General features: G+C 38.3%; 1 protein-coding gene across 3 annotated transcripts in view; it reads left to right on the forward strand.

The window, feature by feature from the left end:
• Nucleotides 1–19,700, forward strand: part of CHP1 (calcineurin like EF-hand protein 1) — a 32,241-nt gene that overhangs the window by 2,935 nt on the left and 9,606 nt on the right. The window contains exons 2-7 of one of the 3 annotated variants that reach the window (XM_067296447.1): nucleotides 2,991–3,063; nucleotides 10,954–11,034; nucleotides 11,794–11,921; nucleotides 12,866–12,927; nucleotides 14,001–14,123; nucleotides 15,674–17,531. In XM_067296447.1, the coding sequence (XP_067152548.1) occupies nucleotides 2,991–3,063; nucleotides 10,954–11,034; nucleotides 11,794–11,921; nucleotides 12,866–12,927; nucleotides 14,001–14,123; nucleotides 15,674–15,727 (521 nt within the window). In that variant the 3' untranslated portion in view covers nucleotides 15,728–17,531. Of the gene's footprint in view, nucleotides 1–2,990; nucleotides 3,064–10,953; nucleotides 11,035–11,793; nucleotides 11,922–12,865; nucleotides 12,928–14,000; nucleotides 14,124–14,375; nucleotides 14,793–15,673; nucleotides 17,532–19,700 lie in introns of those variants that run through there. The other 2 variants (XM_067296448.1, XR_010884152.1) reach the window with 2 other exon arrangements.

Here is a 19,700-nt window from a genome sequence, read left to right on the forward strand (position 1 = left end):
GCAGATAATCTCCAGTAGGTTCTCACTAACGGGAGTTAAGCATGAAGTTGACAGACCTAAATCTTATATGATGTTTTGCAGAATTTGTTTGCTTTGCATATCAACATTTTGAGATTAGGATTTGGAAAAACATTCAAGTAGTCCTAAATTTTAGTAACCACTAAAAGAAATAGATGAGAGTTCCTAGATGTTGCTTGTCAGCATTCTGCTGGAAGCTTTTGGAAAAGCATAAGAATGTAACAGTATTTAAACTATTTGGTTCACACCTCTTATTCCTGTGCTTGAAGCAATTTACCTCAGGATGAATAATAAACTATCTGCTCATATCAGAACTTACGATAAAGTCATTCATCACAAAATATCATTTTAGTGGTAACGGGTAATGGATTTTCTGAAGTGCAGATTTATGAACGTATGATTGTATTTTGTAGGTTTAACTTGGACAAAAGTTTCAAAGTGATTACAATGAACTTGCTAAATATTTTGCAGAAGTATGGTTTCATGCAAAACAGAGGAGCTTGATTTAAATTTTTAGAAGGGCCTTCATGGGTAGGGATGACAAAGTAGATAAAAATCATGTTTCAGTTAGATTTAAGCCTCAGCTTTTGGCTTTAAGGAGCAGTAATAAGTTGCAGATCTTGTTTCTGGTTCTCCTTTCATTAGCAGGGAAGATCAAGACTCTATGTTGCATGAGGGCTCTGAAAAGTGGAGTTCAATGCCGCAGCTTTCATGCAGGATGAGAGACAAAAAGGAAATTGTGAAAGAATATATTGGTGGACCTGAATCGTATATCCTTTCTCTAAGGATATTTTCTAAGTCATTTCTAAGTCTAGTATGGTGTTACCAAAAACATCTCTTCTCCTGTCAGTGGCTTCATATTTATCATGTACTATTATGGAGCTGTTCCAAAAATGGAGTTGCTGGTAGTTTAGAAATGGTAGATGAGTAGAAATATTATGACTGTATTTCCAGAGAGGGGTGGGTGTGCAAGGCTTCTTATCTGAGTTGTGACACTCAGCTATTCCTCTTTCACCATCACTTGTATTTGCATATCATATTTAAAACACTAAATCAGAAGTGCAGACAGAAGAAGTCTTCAAAATACTGCTGCCTGCTTTCTATCTATATTGCTTAACTTGAAATTGAGCAAGCTGCCCAATCTGATCATAGAGAAGCTGCCTTATGTGGAACTGAGCAAATTGCCCAACCCAATGCAAAGAATGAAGGTTGCCAAGGAGACATGAAAAAACAGTTGCTGGCAGGTCATCCTGAAGGAGGGAACAGTTGAACCTAAACAAATAGGCTGGAGAAAGAACAAACCTGATAAAATAATTTTGCCTTGGTTGTCACAGATCAGACAACTGCTGTGCAACCTGTTCCCAAGTTTTAGGAACTAACAAAAACCCTTGCTGTTGAAACAATTGAATTTGTACAGTGTTGAATTAGTACTTAGTGTCACTTTCAAAAATCACACCTTTACTGAATAAACATTAAGATTCAATTTGGCCTTATTTAATGTATTTATTAACTTAATGCTATCTGAAGAGGCTCAGAAAAGCCAAGATTTTCTGTAAGACATACTTTCAGTGTTAAAGGGATTGTGATTCTAGATAGATTCATCCACTCCCACCATGGACTCTTCTAAAGATCTAGATGTCTAGTATCTTGGGTATCTAATATCTTGGTAAAATTGACACCATTATACTAAAGTTAACAGCTGGCTTTGGAATTTCTGTTGCAAATTGCATACTTATGAAGTCTGCAATAATTTTCTTTTCTCATCTTATGTGGTGTCCAAAATCCCTCCTAAGCCTCTTTAGACAGGGGCTTTTTAACTTGAAGGTCCTAGAAGCCTGCAAATTAGTGAACCCTGAAATGAACAAACCACGTTTAGATTCTGACAGTCCTTTAGGGAAAGAAACATGATCAGGCATAAAGGCTCTGTGACCACTTTCCAGATGCAGAGTGCACTTTGACTTCTGGAGAAAGACAATAGGAGTGGAGACAGGCAAAACGGAAGGATAATTCAGCAGAGGTCTGCAGTGTCATAAATGATGTGCAGAAGGTCAATGGAGGTTGCATCCAGATTATTTCTCACCATGAAAGAATTAAGGAAAACTCGGTGAAATAGTGAATCAAACTCTTTTTTTTTTAATTGCCTTTTATTAAATTGTGGATCAGATCACTAAAGAATGTTAGGGACTAAAAATATAAAAGGATGGAAAACATGGTTAGACAAATTCATGAAGAACAGGCTCATTAATGGATTCTTGAACATTTAGAGGCAATTTATGTGTCAAAGTCCCTAAACTGCTCATTGCTATGTGCGTCTAATGTAATTTGTCTTGTGTAATCTTTTTTGAATATGTTTGATACTAGACTAGATGGACCTTTGGTTTTGCTTCCCTTCCTGCTATGACTAGGCTTTTAAAGGGAAAAGTAACTTAGTAACAATCTGAACTTCAAATTTGCTTTGATAATTAGAAATGTAGAAGAGAGATGGTTATTTATAATACAGAATGTGGAACTAACAGATGCACTCTCTATGAGTGCTTTGCAGAGAACTTTTGCGTGTGAACAATTTTAATCTTAACAGAAATCATGCAGTAAACAGGTAGTTGAAGATTTTGGGAAGATGCATGCTAGAGGCTAAAGGTGACCCTGGCTTTCACATAAGCTACTGTAACTTATTTTTACCTTCTTCAGGTTAAGATGACTATCAAAATTGAAAGTTCATCACAAGATCTCTCCAAGAGAAGCTATTCTGTCCCAGTACTGTTTGCTTCTGCTTCTTTATCAAGAGAACATCAGTTTTTCTCTTTTGTGAAGGAGAGGAGAATTGCTTCCTACACTCCTGACAACTTGAAATCTGGCAGTCTTATAACATGTCTACTTGCAACTGAGTAGTTCAGTGTAATGAGATCCAGTCCTAGGAAGGATTATGGACATGCTAATTTGTGTTTTTTGTTTTGTGTTTTTTCCTCCTCCAGTCTCCCACAGTCAAATCACTCGTTTGTACAGTCGCTTCACCAGCCTAGACAAAGGAGAAAATGGCACTCTTAGGTAGGTACCATTGTTAATTTGGCTGTCCTTGCACTGACCCATATCTGTAACAGTGACTTGCTGTTGTAGTGTGCCTGCAGATGTTTTCCTCACATGGTGAATCAGTGAGGCTGTTATAACAGGTTCTCTCATACCTGTTGTCTACACGGAAATTCAAATTTGTTCCCTTTTATGAAGGAGAAATCTGATTGTTGAACTGAATAAAGGTGCCCTAAATACCAATTATCTTTACTGTAGTGCTAAAGGTTTGTAGCAGTTAATACAAGAAAGGTCAGAGTTGTTATTCAAGGTTTTAAAACAAACATTCAGAAATTTTAAACCATATTTTTTAGATTTTTATCTCATACTTCTTCTATGTTACTTCTAATTTATAAATGCATATTAGTTCTCCACTAATACTCTTCATTGCTCCACTCCGTACTGGACACTGCTCCACTATGTCTTCTTCATCCTGACTTTCCTAACAAAAAGGTCATTCATCCTGTTGGGGTCATAGGCTTTTAATTGTTTCTGAGGCTCGGTGTCTTTTAACACTACTTTGATCTACAGATCCTTTCCTAGTCCAACTTTGTACCTCTTGGTGAACATCCATTAATATGTCTATTAATATGCTCAAAAAAAAAAAGAGCTGGAACCAAGTCACTGTGACTAAACAAACGCACATTCTATTCTTTAAAGTAGTCGTTCACATTGAAAAGGTGCAGGATATTCCAAGTCCCTTAATGTGTTTGTCTTCTATCTGCAATTTGAATTTACAATTTGACATTGAGTCCCTTAATCTGTTTGTCTTCTAACAACAGTTTGAAAACTGCAAAAATGAACTGGTTAGTTACAGCTTAAACAGTGAGGTAAATAAAAATGAGGCTTAAACTCTTCATCTGCAAAAGATTTTTCCCTTTGATACACTGAGCCTGCTGGAAGGTATTCTCAAGTGAAATGGAAACTGTAGTGGGATGATTGCCTGTTAAAATATGTACCCTTGCTCTCTCTTCTCTAGCCTTCCCCACTCTGGTTATTGTATTGCATGTTGGTATTGGTTTGCTCTTTATTTACTGAATTTATTATGAATTCTGATTGTATTCAGTTGTGTATTAATCCTCTCTTTTGTTAGAGCCTACAGATTACAGTAAATGAATTAATAATATGGAAACATGGCAAATAAGAGTTACCCATGATTAGTTTAGGGTACAATTTTATGACCAATATAAGCTGATCTAAGACCATTTTGCCACTGAAAGTCTGTTGCTTCCTTGTGTTGATGCTAGTGATCAAGGCTCATCTTTGAAAACTAACCTGGTTGAAAATTTGCCCAGCAAAGCAAGCAAAAAGGAACCTGATTAGTTTTGAGCCATTTTTTTTCACATTCACTATATGGCCACATATGCCAGCACCAGTGTATAGGGAAGCTGGAAGAATGTAGAACACAGTGGGGAGGGAAAAGGGATCTTGTTATAACATAGATTCAGGAATGGCTTGAGTTTTGTATAATCAGACCTTGTAAAATGTGATCCCAGAATGCATTATAACCCAAACAGCTAGAATCACTGCTTAGAAGATGAAGGTGCAGTTGTAAGATGCACTATCTTTGACAGTACAGCTGGCTTACTGCAGCTTCCTTCTCTGACTTGTGTGCAGATCCTCGTGGTGCCACAGATTGCTGACTTCTCAGTTATATTTAACTAATTGGTTGTGGAATTGTACTGGACTGCAGAGTGATTTTTCTTTTTTTTTTTTTCTTTTAACCTAAAAAAACAAAATCCCTGCTCCCCACCCCGCTTTGTGTGTGTAGGTATTTTTTTAACTGATTGACTCCATTGATTCAGACTGCGTGGCTGTACTGTAAATGTCTGGCCTGGCATAGCTGAATGGATGACAAACTGGATTGTGGGTGTGGAAACAAGTGACTTCAGATGGGATGGGCAGGAACTTCTTAAGCCAGCTCTGCCACGGAAGCCAATGTATCATTTAAATTATAGCATTGGCTATTGTGACATACAGGTCACTTGATGATATATAGGCAAGGGGCTATTGCCTGGAAATTAAAAGCTGGATTAGATTTGGCAAAATCTAGTCACTGATTCTACATAATGTTCTGTTGACCAGTTCAATTTTAGACCACTTATCTGACATTAAAGAAAATAGTTGGAGTTTTCCTGGGAGGGTCTTCCAAAGATTAGATATATCTGTGACAGGATTCAATTTGCATCCAGCTGGAGTGTTGAAGCATGCTTGAGGTTTGAGGAAGAGTGTAGTGTAATTCGTAAAGGCATGTTCAGTTAATAAATGAAATGAAAATGAATGTGGTAGGACAGCTGGCTTGATTTCAAACAAATGATTAAAGCCTTTTTTTTTTTTTTTTTTAAAGGCAGTCTGTTCAGTGAAAATTGCACTAAAAGTTAGTCCTTGCTTTGTCAAAGAAAGTTGTTAACGAAAGTGAGTTTTCTTTAGGAAAACTTACTTTTATAGCCAAGTAATACGAAGGTAGCTGACTAGTTTTATTTCAAGCCAACAATGGTGCTAGAATGGCTAGTAACTTTTTTACTACTACTTATGTCTCAACATTAAATTACTTGACAGAAGAACACTAACAGCCTCTTGAAACTTTGCATGTGGGTTTAGTGTTTGCTGATGAATAAAGATGATGACTGCCAGACTAGACTAGTTCCATTTGAACCTTATTTCTCAGGTACATGCTGTTCCTCACCTCCTCCCTCCAACTTTACACAACTTTTATGGATCCAATGGGTGAATTTAAAGTTTGAACTGATTGTGCTCAATTTACTTAAGAAGGGGAATAATTAGTTAAATATGATATGAATGTCTGTTGCACAATATTTAGTTTCATAGTGTTACGTATCAGGAGGAGTTTGACTTTCATTGTTGATAATCGCTTGGTACCTTGGAAAGGAAACAAACTTTGTGTGGAAAATCCCAGCAACCTGTGATCCATTAACTTGCAGCATTGTAAGCATAGCCTGCTCCCAAATGTGGCTGACTTAAGAGTGGTATTCAGATTCTGAAACCTGTCCTGGCTCCCACAAGATGTGGAAACAATCATTACGTTTCTAAGTAATGGAAAACTCCTTCCTGATAAAACAATGCAGGGGAGAGGAGGGAGAATTACAGATCGGAAGCTGGTAAATGGTGGTTTCTGAAATGCTGATCAAAGAAAACTTGCTGGTTTGAGATAAGCAAGATGGAGAGATGGGGAGGGAGGGAGGGATTCTTCCTGTTCTCAATTACCACCTGCTTTTTATCATCAAACAATTTAGAAGGAATGTCTTCTCTTTGTTTCTTGTGAGCAAGAATGATTGTTTCCATAAGGGTGGTTACATGATTGACTTATAAATGACAAAAATCACTCATGTGACCATGATTTAAAGTGTCTGTTATGCAATTCCTTATGGCATGAAGTACATCTTTAAATATGGACCACTGCTTCAAAGAAGAGGAAAGGCTGTGCTGTTCTTACCTCTGTATTAAAAAAGGGCAAAGTGAAGAGCACCTAGTACAGAAGATCCTGGGGGTTAGAGAGGTCAGGTAATTTATTCTGGAAATATAATCCAAAGTTGAAATCTTTCCTAGTCAGAGGTTTGTATTCAGTTTACCTGTATGTAATTCCAGGGTACCATCTTTACAGCTTTTTGTGCCTGCATGATAGCCTGTGCAATACTATAGAGCTACATAAATGAGATGTAAGAGAAGGGTATTGATGGAGGCGGAACTTCGTGTGCCTTGTTTGGGCGCTTTATTTATTTATTTATTTATTTTCTTCCCCTCTCCTGTCCTGCAGTAGGAACTGCTACGGAACTGCTACCAATTCTTTAAAGGGGTAGAAAAACTTTATATTTTTCTTCAGCTTTCCTAAATGAACCTTAGACTTGCACCATCTGACTGAAACCAGGTTGTAAAAGCCAGGATGAAACTGTTGCATTGAAAATTTTCTCAACGCTTTAGATTTCAATATTGTGCCATGCTGAACTGCCAAACCAATGTTGATGCTCTTGAATGTCCATGGATACAGCTAAATTGTGGAATCTGAGACATCAGTTAGACTAAATCCTAACTTTTCATCAGGAGGAGAGCAGTGTGCACCTTTTCTCCTTTGCATTCTGATTTCCAATATGAGGAAATTGGAGCATGTAAGCAGGATAAGTATATGCATGCCCCAAGGAGTCCTCTTGTCTGGCTTGTTGGAAGACCAGTACTGTAATGTACACCACATAATGCATCTGCTCCAAAATTTAGACACTTCCTGTAAGGATGTAGTGCTAGACAGTCATGGATTGAGCTATAAAAAGGAGATACTTGCTTAAACTGCTACTGTGCAACTTCTGCATAGAGCCTCCCACTTACGATGGCTTCTTCCACACTGAAGAAATGAAATGTTAAGCAATTCAAAAGGTCTTTTTTTTTTTTTTTTTTGTACTGTACAGCAGTTGGTTTAGATTGAGTGTGGAAGAAGGCAGGCAAATATTCTGAAAGATGATACATAAGGACAATAGGCAGACTGAGCTGTTTCTGGCTATCTCACACTTAGGAAAGCTGTTCACAGGACAATGTCTTCTGGAGAACTTCTGAAAGCCCCTGCTCCTGAGAGACGGTAACAAGAGAGCTAGCTGAGCTAGCTGTTAATCTTTGTCAGTGCGCTGATTTATTTCAGTTTGAACAAGTATTAAGCTTGTTCTTAATAGTTCAAACAGCACTGCAGGCTTTCCAAGTAAAGCATACAAGCTAGCTTTCTCTGAATGTGGAATTCTTTCTTTGCTTAAAAAAGTGATTTTTTTTATTTTAAGCTTTACCTAAAATAGACTAGACAGGCAGGATATGGGTTTGGATCAGTGAATGATAGAGTAGTATATCAGTCTACACTTCCTTCCTTGACCATGCTTTCCTTTATTCATACTGATTTTTTTTTCTATTGCTTTTCTTCTAATTATCACTTTTTACTTCTGGCATACTCCTTCCTTTCCTAATGTTTATTAAACAGTTAGTCTCCTGTTTATTAAGACAAACTTTTGAATTTGTATAGACCATGTGTGAGGGTGAAGTTAGATGAGATGGTGGACACAGCTGTGAAAAAGGAGGATGACCATCCTCTTTCACTGTAATTTTTCCAGAGTCCCAGCATTTTTTTTTTTTTTATTTTTGTCAGCTGTGGTGCTGTCAGATCAATTTTTGAACTACTTCAAGTCTTCCCTTCCTGCACTTTTTGTTATGCATGTTTTTTATTTTCTCTCCATTGTTCTGCTTTCCTTCAGTTCTACATAGCCCTACTCTCTTCATCCCTGTTTAGTGAACAGTGTTCCTCTATTACTTTCTAGAAGAAGCAGCATACACAACCAGAAATAATGGAATAAAAAGAGGGGCCAATAAGTCCCTTGAAGCATTTGGGATAAGGCAGAGTCCCATTTAGTGGTCTGCTGTGTGCCTCAGAGGATATCCTCATGCTTAGAAATACTTGTCTTAGAATCTATGAATTCCTTGCTGCAAAAGGAAGTCTAAGTATGAATGCTCTGGCATAGATATGAAACACGCAGTTAAAGACTGCTTTGCATGTTATCTTTAAGCAAGGATTTAATGGAAGCCAGCCTCCAGGAAGGATCTCATTAGAAGAGCCATGTTGCTATGGCACACGAACAAGGAAGAAGTAGAGGGCATCAGATTTCCTGTAAGCTCCAGCCTCAGCCAGGTGAAGTTGGTCCCTAATGACTCTCGGAAGCCTTGGTTTATAAAGTGGAGAATAACTTACATCCTGCATTCATTTGCTTTTATGGCTGTTTCAGCTATTTCAATTATAACACTCACTCAGTAATGTGCTCTTAACAAGCAAGAATGGCCTACTGCAATCCTGATAATGACAGGACAAATAGATTTGAGACCTGGGGAGTTATTTGTGGTTAATTGTTAATCTCCTGCTATGAAACAGAACAACTAGAGGCTGAAATGCTAAATGTAAATTGTTTGAGACTCAATATTAAGAAATAGTGATATATAAGTAGAAAATGTTTAAGCATTAGGATTTTGTTCTAAATGGAATCCGAGAGCAGTTGCTGCTTTTAGCCTGTAAATGTTAGCATTGACACAGAGGTCCTGTTGTTAAAATATTGTTACCAGGACATAGGTTTCCACATCACTGCATCTCCTGCCTAAATCTCTAACGTATGCTGTGCCCTTCAGCTGTGGCTTAAAACGCAGCAGTCCTGAAGGGTCTGGTAACAAGCTGATCGTGTTATACAGATGGTAACTTTGCCTATTAAAAATGATTCAGTCATGGTTAGAGCAGTGATTCTGTCTCTGAGATAGCTTAAAAGTATGGTCAGGTCCCTCTATATTAGAAGACCATATATTTTCAACCATTTTGCAACAGATACACTATAATTGGGACTCTTAACAGTGCTGTGGTGTAACAGGGTGCAAGGAGTGCTTTAGAATGCATCTAAAGTTTGAACATATCGCTTCTGTCTTTCTCAGGCTAGACTAGTAGTAAGAAGGGGGTTAGCTGATTCCTTAAGGCTTTTTCTGTCTTCAAGGTCTCGGTACTGTAAAAGGCCAGTATACTTAAATAATCTCAAAGTGTGTTCCTGTTTATTTTTCTCCGCCATTTTTTTTTTTCTGCTTAAGGACAACATATCAACCTTGTTGCTGATTCATTTAGTGAGCACAGGTGTCAAAAGTAGTGAGCCTTTAGCAACCAAGCTTGAGACTTTGTGACCCAAATTTCAGAAACAGCAGGACTGCATTTGACTTGAAGGGAATTGCAGATATTTCTGAAAATCAGACAGGAAATGTCAAATAATGCATATAGACAGTATAGACTTCTACAGCCTTACTCTGTCACTGTTATCTTTGCTCATGAGTACGGAGTGAGTCTTATAATAACTGGTAAATTGCTATGCTCTGTACTACAAAAAAAGCCCTGTTTCCTGAAGCCTTCACTAAGAATAATCTATCACCTACCCTATAGCTCTGCCCTGGGGACACCAAGACTATGCCACTTCTGTCAGTGAGATTCTGTTAAGTTGAAAGAAAAGAAAAACTATTAGTGTAACTGTAATAATAGAAGAAACCCTGTGATCACGCTGATCTGAAATGTGTTTACGTCAGTACAACCCACGATGTCTTCCAGATTAGGAAAGACTATAATTATGTAAACATAGTTATGCTTATACTAGCTGTGCACATATAACCATGAGTGGACAGGAAAAGAGAATGGCTAGCGAGAGCAGTGTTTGCAGTGAACTGGTGAAGTTGCATCTAGCATACAGGCCCCTGTCAAAGAAAAGACTAAACTTACTGTTTAAAAGTAACAGCATTTCTTGACTGAAGCTAAAGTAATCTGAAATTTAGCATTCATAATAATATATAAAGTTCTTACATAGACCAAAAATCTAAATTGAAATATGCAAGTCAACTGCAGTATGTTTGGAGGCATGTGACATTGTCACAGAATCTGGAATGAGCTAGTCTGGAAAAATCATTCTAATTCAAATGATTTGCCTCCAAAATACCTATCAAAAATAATTCATTTATCTTTGTTTCAAAGCCATTTCAGAAGTTTCCTTTCCTTAATTTGCAAACTATCAGCATCATTTTAGGAAGGTTACTAGCACAGACAAATAATTTTTGCAACTGAACAGTGCTGTTAACATGATAAATGAACACTGCTAGTCTGCAATGTAATTCAGGCTTGGTATCACCTTCTAGTTAGCTTTATGCCATTAGTAATAGAGAAAACATCATTTAAGGAGTTATGTTTTGAAAACCACCAGTTGTCTTGCTGCAGAAATAAAACCAAACAGAGATGTTTTACTGTGGCTTCTTTTTAAGCAATGTTATCTCCTTTGACTTTAACTTCATGCAAACTTCTTATGTTCTTGCTTTTTTTAGCCGCGAAGACTTCCAACGGATTCCAGAGCTTGCCATCAATCCACTGGGAGACAGGATTATCAATGCCTTTTTTCCAGAGGGGTGAGTTCCCGCTGACTGAATTAGCGAACAGTCACAAAATTTGTAGTTCATGAGAAGCTCTAATAAGAGTGAAATGCTCGTAATTAATCCACAGAACTTGAATTTCGCTCGCCTTGTCATGAGCTTTGTAGGTCATTTGTTTTCTCTGCGTGTTTTCCTTCTGTAGTAAGAGATATTTGCCAACCTGAGTTGTTGAGAGTTTTGTGAGCTTTATTCAGTGACAAGCTCTGGCTGTGTATCGCTTTGTTTCCCAGCTTTCTTGCCAGGGTGCTAAAACATCTTTGAGGAAAGTCCAGTGCATCCGTCTATGGACTTTCATTCTTCGAGTAAACTTGTAGCAATGCTATCTTTTGCTAACTAACATTACAATTAACTAATTCAATCTTGATTTTCAATCAATTCTTGATTAGAGGCCTTTTGGCCTCTAAGCGTACCTTCGTTATTAGATCAGTTTTTGTTTTTTAGTTTGGATCATACTTAAACTTCAAATTATTCACAGCCTGTGTCCTATGACACTTCTAACACAAATACAAAGAGACAATCAAAATTGGAGTTACTGTCTTTCTTCCTTATATTTACTGCTAATCTAGATTGCTCTATGGAGCCTGCTACTGCTCTTGGACACATTTGTCATTATTGACTGATGGCACACAAAGAATTTGTCCGGCATTGAGACTAGGCATTCATTGTTCGTTATTGAAGTAAAGAACCCGTATAAGCTAAGCTGAAACTAACTGACCTGTTGAAATGCTTATGCAGAGAGGACCAAGTGAATTTCCGTGGATTCATGAGGACTCTGGCCCACTTCCGACCCATAGAAGATAATGAAAAGAGCAAAGACCAGAATGGACCAGAACCACTGAACAGCCGAAGTAACAAGCTCCACTGTAAGAACTGTGAACCTTCCTATATAAGCACTTTCTTTTTTCTGTTTGTTTGTAGATTTTTCACATTTTTGTTTCCTTTCTGGGAAGGGAATGAAAGAGCTTGGAAGTGAAGGTTTTCTGCGCAGTCTTTCCCTGTGGAGTGATATACTGTAATTTTATATATTTTTTTATGAACTTACAAGCTGACCTGTTCAGAATGTCAACAATGCAAAACATATGAATCATCTCATACTTGTATTGGAAATTGGTGGAATTGTTTAAAACTATAGAGTTGATTGAATCTTGAATCCTTCTCTGAATGTCTCCTGACACAAGTGTTTGAAAATAATTTGTATTCTAAGAGCTATTTCAGATTAAAAAGTCATGTTCCTGATGTGAATGGGCTTTTCGGTTTCTTTCCCCTGTCTTTCATGTAATACAGTATTGCTGATTTTCTCACCTTCAGCTGAGTGCTCTCTTTGACAATTCTGTGCTCTGCCTACAGTGTAAGAGCAGAATGCTCTTGCACGCTAAACTGAGTTGGTAAGAGTCCTCTGAGCACTGAAATTGTCTATCCTATATCTCATCCAGAATATAATCAAGGGAGAATAAACAATAATATAAAAATGTCTGGATCTGAAGTTAAAGGATTGAATATATCTTAGTGGTAACTACACTTCCATAGCTCAGGGCTTTGAAGAAATTCTTCCACAAGCAGTTTGCTTCTGTAAGTACTCATAGTGAGTACTCAAGTAAGATTTTCACACCTTGACAATAATGTTATTTCTGTATATGGTAATCTCACTTTATGGAACTGAACGTGAATTTTATTTTGAGTCATTTCTAAGGTAATTCTTTTAAAATGGTTTGAATAGCTGCTGTTATTTTTTTAATATATAAATATGTGGTTATGAAGAAAAATAATGTCATTCGAATTCAACTGCTCATTCTTTTCTTCCCTGTAGTTGCTTTTCGATTATATGATCTAGACAAAGATGACAAGATTTCCAGGGATGAGCTTCTTCAGGTAAATAGCATGGGCCTGCTTTGAACAACTCTATCATGACCTTCTTTGTCACTTCACACCCATGTAGAAGGAAGAGGGAAGTTGCAGTCATCTTCTCAAAAGAATTCCTGAAAGAAATTGGTGGCTAATTGCTCATCTCTGATTTAAAGCTTTAGATATGCTATGAGACCTTAACGTTTGGTAGCTCAGATTGCTTTATCAGACTGGGTGCTAGATTCAGACTTAAGCCAGAGCATTGGGCTAAACAGAACTTTTCCAAATGATGCATAAATATCCAGCAAATATACCAAGCCCCTTAAGAAGTACCTTCTATAACTTTTCGAGCTTCTTCTAACAAGACTTCAGAGGGACCACTGCTTGAGGTGGATGAGGTCATTTGACCGGTTCTCTCTTTGTCCTCTTAGTAGATTAAAACTTCTTGAAACTGCAGCAAAGGTAATCAAAGTTCATCAGTGCTGCATATGTATGAAACTAGGCTTGAGCTAGGAGTAATTACATACTACTAATCCTGGGAAGTAGGCACAGCAGTTTGTGGTTTCTGATGTAGGACAAGGATTTGCTTTCAGCTGCAAATGCCCTCTTCTATCTGCTGCACAAAAAATACTTTACTAAATGTAGAGAGTGATGACAGTTATCATTTGACTATATGCTTACAAGATTCCTATAGGCAGCAATCTCGAACGGTAGATATTCAAATGTCAGTAAGTTCTGTGAGAGAGACAAAAGCATCAGAACAAAACATATGATTCATTTGCAGTTCCAAATGCTTTCTAAATTCTCCTACCTCTTCCATTGCCTAGTGAAGAAGCAGAAGAGTGTTTTTTTTCCTCAAAGACAGGTACAGAAGGAAGTTGTTCTGTCTGAAAGAGCTGATGCACAAGAACAAATGGAAGTCTCTCTAGAAGTGACTTCCATGGAAATCCTTCTGAGTTGTTCTTGTATAGAGTGGTTACCTGAACAGAATCCATGAAAAAAACAACACTAAGAACACTTCTGTTCCTATGTCAATAATGGTTATTTTGCTTTCTTAAAAAAATAAATAAAAGGCATCTGGGGACTTCTGTATGTTATAGGTGTTACGGATGATGGTTGGTGTAAACATTTCAGATGAGCAGCTGGGCAGCATTGCTGACAGGACAATCCAAGAAGCTGATCAAGATGGGGACAGTGCCATCTCCTTTGCAGAGTTTGTAAAGGTTGGTAAAATGAATTTTTAACAAGAGGAAATGAAATTGCTCAGTAATGGGCAGGTCATTCAGACTTGAAAATGCAGGTGGAAATAGGGAAAGGAAGTTGTTCAAACACTCCTGTCTGCCTGCATTTGGCAAAGCAAGCCTTCCGCTAGTTCTTCTCCATCCCTTCTATATCAGGACAGCTTTTTTTAAAAAAGGCTATACTGTCAGGATATTAATAATTAGTTCTTATGTTTCTTTCATACTCTTGTTAAGCTACGCTGCTGAATATATTGCAGACTTTTCACACCATGGTAGGAAGACTTCAGACATCAGATCCTGAAAGGTACCTTCTAATAGAGGAGATTGTTAAATGAACAGTGACATGAGCTTAAGAGAGTTATAGGGAGATCGTGGTACTCTTCCAAAGCCTTCTTGCAATGAGATGATGGAGTGAGATTTGTATTGCAGTAAACACTGCTACTTTTCTTTTGCAGCCACTTCTTTCTACATAAGTAACCCAACTAGCATAGTGACACAGTAACTCCTATGCTATAATTCTGCCAATTGGTTTTTGCTTGTAGATTTTATCCACTAGTGACACAGCTAATACCAGTGTGCAAGTTCGTAGCTCTAGTTCTTTGAATTGCATCTTTTGTTAGTTGTCAGGACTAGAGAAATAGCAGTAAGCAGTCCTTATATAGCCAGTAGAGAAAGTTGTCCTGTAGCCGGACAACTTTAACTACTTAATGTGCGGGCTGGAATCAGACTCTTCCAGGTGGACAGAGATAGGACAAGAGGCAAGAGACACGAGTTACAACATGAGAAATTCTGATTAGATGTAAGGAAAAATCTTTGACCACAAGGATGGTCAAACACAGGAACAGGTTGCTGAAGATGTTGTAGAACCTCCTTCCCTTGAGATATTTAAAACTCAGCTGGACAAGGCCCTGCTTTGAATGGCTGTGGGAAGTTGGATTAAAAGATCTCCAGAGGTCTCTTCAAACCTAAATTACTCTGAGCTTGGAATACCAAAATTTAGTGCCTAAAACCGCTTGAAGCAGACTGTTACCATCTTACCTCAGTGTTAACAGCAATTCAGTGAATGAGGCTGCCACCCGAGTTTAAAAATGATCTAAGTTAGTGATGCTGTGGTCTTGCTCTTAGGTCTTCACTGACTGTTCATGCCCCTTCCTCTCCTCCATTCTCCCTTCTGTCTCCTGGCCATATGTTCTTACACAAACCAATTCACACGAGCACAAATTTTTGCTCTTGTGGAATAACTTCCTGGGAATAGTCCAAACCTATGTGGGCTGTTGGCAGGCTGAAACCATGTTGGTTTCATTTTGGTTGACAGCTTTCTTCATGCTATAATGGCTGAGGATTGCTTCCTTGGAAAGGAGATCTTAGTCTACGGCAAAAAAATAGCAGTGTCTAGATGAAAGAATGGCATGCCAAACTGAAACCATCCATGTTCCTGCCCATTTCCTTTCTTTACCAGGGTAAAAAATCTTTTGGGACAGAAATACCTCGTGTACGTTAACTTAAATACCTGTTTCTGGATTTTATTGCAGGTTTTGGAGAAGGTGGATGTAGAGCAGAAAATGAGTATTCGATTTCTTCACTGATGGATGAAGAACCTATTCCTTTCTACCCCTAATATATAAGGAATAGAACTTCATTTTCTCCCTACCACCTTTCCCCAGACCATTGCTACTGGTGCATGTAAAATACATCTCCAAACCCTCCCTGGTTTGTTCTACCAATGTGAACATTCCCCATGCATCAGGAACAAAGGGAAATAGCTGCAGTGCAACTTGGAAAGGAGCATTTAAAAAAAAAAATCTTTTCCTTCCGTTTTCAATTTCTACCCTTTCTCCCCTCTCTCCTTCTGTATTACTGTGTGAGTAAAAAAGCCTCTTCTTTCTATGTACTGTTGTTTAATCTACAAGCTGATTCTTCTGAGCTCTGAATCTGAATGGAAAAAGGGGAGCACCCTCCAAAATGCTTTCTGGAGACAAGCATCTGCTCAAATACTAGGTGCAGCTGCCTATTTTTTTTTTCTTCCCCAGTTGGCTCTTTACATGCAGATTTTTCTTCCCTACTTCTAAATCTGCCTTTTACTTGAGGACTTCTCGGTTTCTGTGTCTTCACTGTAAGACTAGGATTGAATGCATGATGATAGTCCAGAGTAATTTAAAGTACTGTGAATAGATTTTATTCTTTGTGGGATTAATCCACAGGGACAATAGGAATCTGTGGTGGAGACAAGCTGTGGTGTCCTGAAAGGAAAGATGAATGCTGCATTAAGTGTTCAGTAGCAGATGCAGGTTTGACAGCCAGTGGACCACAAAGTGCCCGCTCCAGGTTGCTTTACTCCAGGATCCCTCCTCCCATCGGGGTGGTTTTGCCTCTGAAGGTGTAAACTTGTTTACCAGCATACTTAATGCAAGAACACTAGTCATGTCAAAATCTGGATTTGTAGTTCTGTCACTGCCCGCAGTAATAGTGTCATGAAACATTGTACTTTTTTTTTTTTTTTTTCCCTTTGGTAGTGATCTGGACATAAATTTGTATTATCAGGTATGGAAGTCCTGGACTGTTAGAGTTGTGTTGAGGGCGATAGCTGTATTTATGAAAGCTCAGACACAAAAATACTTTTTGGGGACATACATGTTATCCCAACTTAAACTAATAGTGGTATTTCAGAATATTTGTACACAAATATCTTTGCAAGTATAAGGTAAATACAATTGATATATCTTGCTGATAAATTAAAGACAGCAAAAGTATTGAATATAACTGACTGTGAACCTTCAGGTTCAACAGTGACAAAACTTTCTGTAGTTAGATTGACAGATGATCTCATCCAGATCAACTGGAGCGTCCTATTTTCTGGGAAGTCCAAACCAAAAAACACTGGGAGATTCTTTACTGAAGAATCAGTGTTATAATTGCTTCTCTATGTCACATGTTAACATTTCTATAAATACTTACCAGTCTCAAACTGTACTCTCAAATGTGCATTTCCTTTCTTCTCAGTTCCTTTAATCCTCACCTGTGATAAAGAATAATGTGCAAGTCTCTGGAGGATTTTTGTTTTGTTTCAAATTAAGGAATTGCAAAGTGAAATATTGCACTTTGTTTTGCAGACTGCAGCATAACAAGTCCAGAACAAAATGTAAATTAAAAACTTTTACTGTGTATGAGAAAGAAACATTCTGGTTTTATGACCGTGTCATGTAAAATAGGAATGTAACAATGTTAAATTTAAAAATACACAAGTTTTTGTAGGCATTGTGATCTGCTTATTAAAAGTAGGTGGTCTTTTCCTTTCCGGCTATATAGTTGTAACCCACAGTTGTGCCTTATTGTCATGGTGAGACTGGATATTGTATTAATCTATAAATAAACCCTCCACTGTAAAAACTATTCCTGTCTGGTAATTGACTATCTTCTAATGACTGGAGAAGTTAAATACCGGGATACTACTACTAGTAGGCCTTATAGTTTGATTTTTATCACTTAATACTCTGAAAACAAGCTAACAAAAATCCGTCATTCCACTGGAGGAGTGGAGGAAGCTAGTGCAAAACATAAGATCTGGAAGAGGACAGTGCAGTCCTAGTACTGCAATATGGAGCCTATAACAACATGAGCTTTACACTTCTCCGTGGTTCCAAACTAAATTCTTTTCCCCCTTCACAGTGCTGTTCTATTTGAAGTGTGCAATACCAGTGCTACTTTGAGAAGAAGTCTGATTTCTAAGCTAGGGGTTTATAAGGACAGATACTCTGGCTAACATACTTTAAGGTGAACCCAAATACTATTAGTATGTGCACAGCAACAACAACAAAAGACACTAAACCAGCAGAATTTAACTTTACTGTTAGCTGTGTAATTGCCTGGAAGACACATGGGATGAAAAGCTATAGAAGGACAAATATAAGCTTGTAGAAAACCGTATGTGTTTATGCCTGTTCACAGGTTTTTTTTGTTTGTTTGTTTTTTAAATCTACACACCAGTTTCAAAGATAGGTAAGTATTCAAGATGCTAAGTGCTTACCTTGCTTTATGAAAAGGATCTGATTAAGAAATATTGTTATTCCCCTTTCTGAGGAAAAAGCTTTAACAAGAATTTGCCCATTACTAGCCATCTAAGGATAAAGTGAGATGAAAATACAAAGAAAAGCATAGTGCTCTAGTTTCACAGCTCCTGCTGTCTGCAACTGAGTATCACATTTGATTACCTGAAATTTACGTATTAGGCATGTATGACAGTAAGAGATGTTTTAAAGAGCTGAGATCTTACGTTTATGTTAGATTGAAGATCATACAAAACTAATCCCTACAGATGTAAGCAGATCTCCACAAAAGCCATATTTATAGTGTACCTGCTTACTTGTAGAAGTTATCTTTGTTCTTGGCAATGAAGGTGATCTGTGAAGGTTAAAATCTGGAAGGGAGGTAAGAATATCAGCTTAAAGGCAAAACTATTGAATGTTTCTGCTCTGTCTTTTGAAAAAGCAGTACGAGGGATAGGTATTAAAAAAGGGCTGAACTATTTTCCAGTCTAATGGTATATGGAAATTAAAATCTATTTTCAAATCAGCAGACCCCCATTTCTTGCACTAAGTATCTCTGAAATGATTGGCTGCAAAAATTTGTGGTTACAAATAGTTTTCATTAACTGTTGGAATACTATAAAGACTACAGAAAGCCGGAAGAAGATTAATAGCTAATCAGTGCTGAAAGGGGGCAGATGACTTGAAGAGCTGTAGGCTTGTTAACTTGGCGTCAGGTCTGGGTAAAATAACAGAATCTGAATACAGGTTTTGAATCGTAAAGAATAGGAATAAAAATTTTAGTTTCTATAGCTTCTGAATGAAAAATTACTTTAAAGGTCTGCTTTCAATTCTTTGAAATTACAACTTTGGTTGTAAATAATGTGTGGATGTAATATTTAAGTTAGCTAAAGTGCTTCATTTAATGTGACAGTCTGAATTAAAAAGCACTGCATAGTAGAAAAGCGTGCATTAAATGGATTAAGTTTCCAACTGAAATGGCTTGTAGTAGTTGTCTGTGGTGAATCACTGTTAAATGGGGGTGTTTCTCGAGAGTTTTCTGAATGGGTAAGTACTCCTCTTCACACTATTCAACGTATTCATCAGTCATCTTGAAGTGTAAAATTACTGCTGCTAAAAAAATGTTTTTGCAGATGACAGGAAACCTGACAGCGCAGTCAGGATCGCTTGACAGCGCGGTCCGCTCGCGCAGGGGCTGCGGCTTCGGCCACCACCTCGCCGCCCCCCGCGGAGGAGGCTGCGGTGCTGCGCAGTGAGATGGAGGACGGGGAGCAGGACCTGGCCGCGAAGGCTCTGGTCGCTAACGGCCACTAACGGTCCCGTCGGCCGTTAACTAGCCCCCAGCCGGCGGGGTGGCGCCGTGAGGGCACGGGAGGGGGAGGGGTGGCAGGGAGCCCCGGAACGGGCACGCGCGACCGGGCTTTGCTCTCCTCGCTCCGGCGCCGGCGGAGCCTGGGACGGGCAGAGTTCGAAGGCCACCAAGCCGGGCCGGAGCCGGCAGACCAGTGGCGCCTAG

This window comes from Apteryx mantelli, chromosome 4, assembly GCF_036417845.1.
Source record: "Apteryx mantelli isolate bAptMan1 chromosome 4, bAptMan1.hap1, whole genome shotgun sequence".
NCBI classification, from domain to species: Eukaryota; Metazoa; Chordata; class Aves; order Apterygiformes; family Apterygidae; genus Apteryx; species Apteryx mantelli.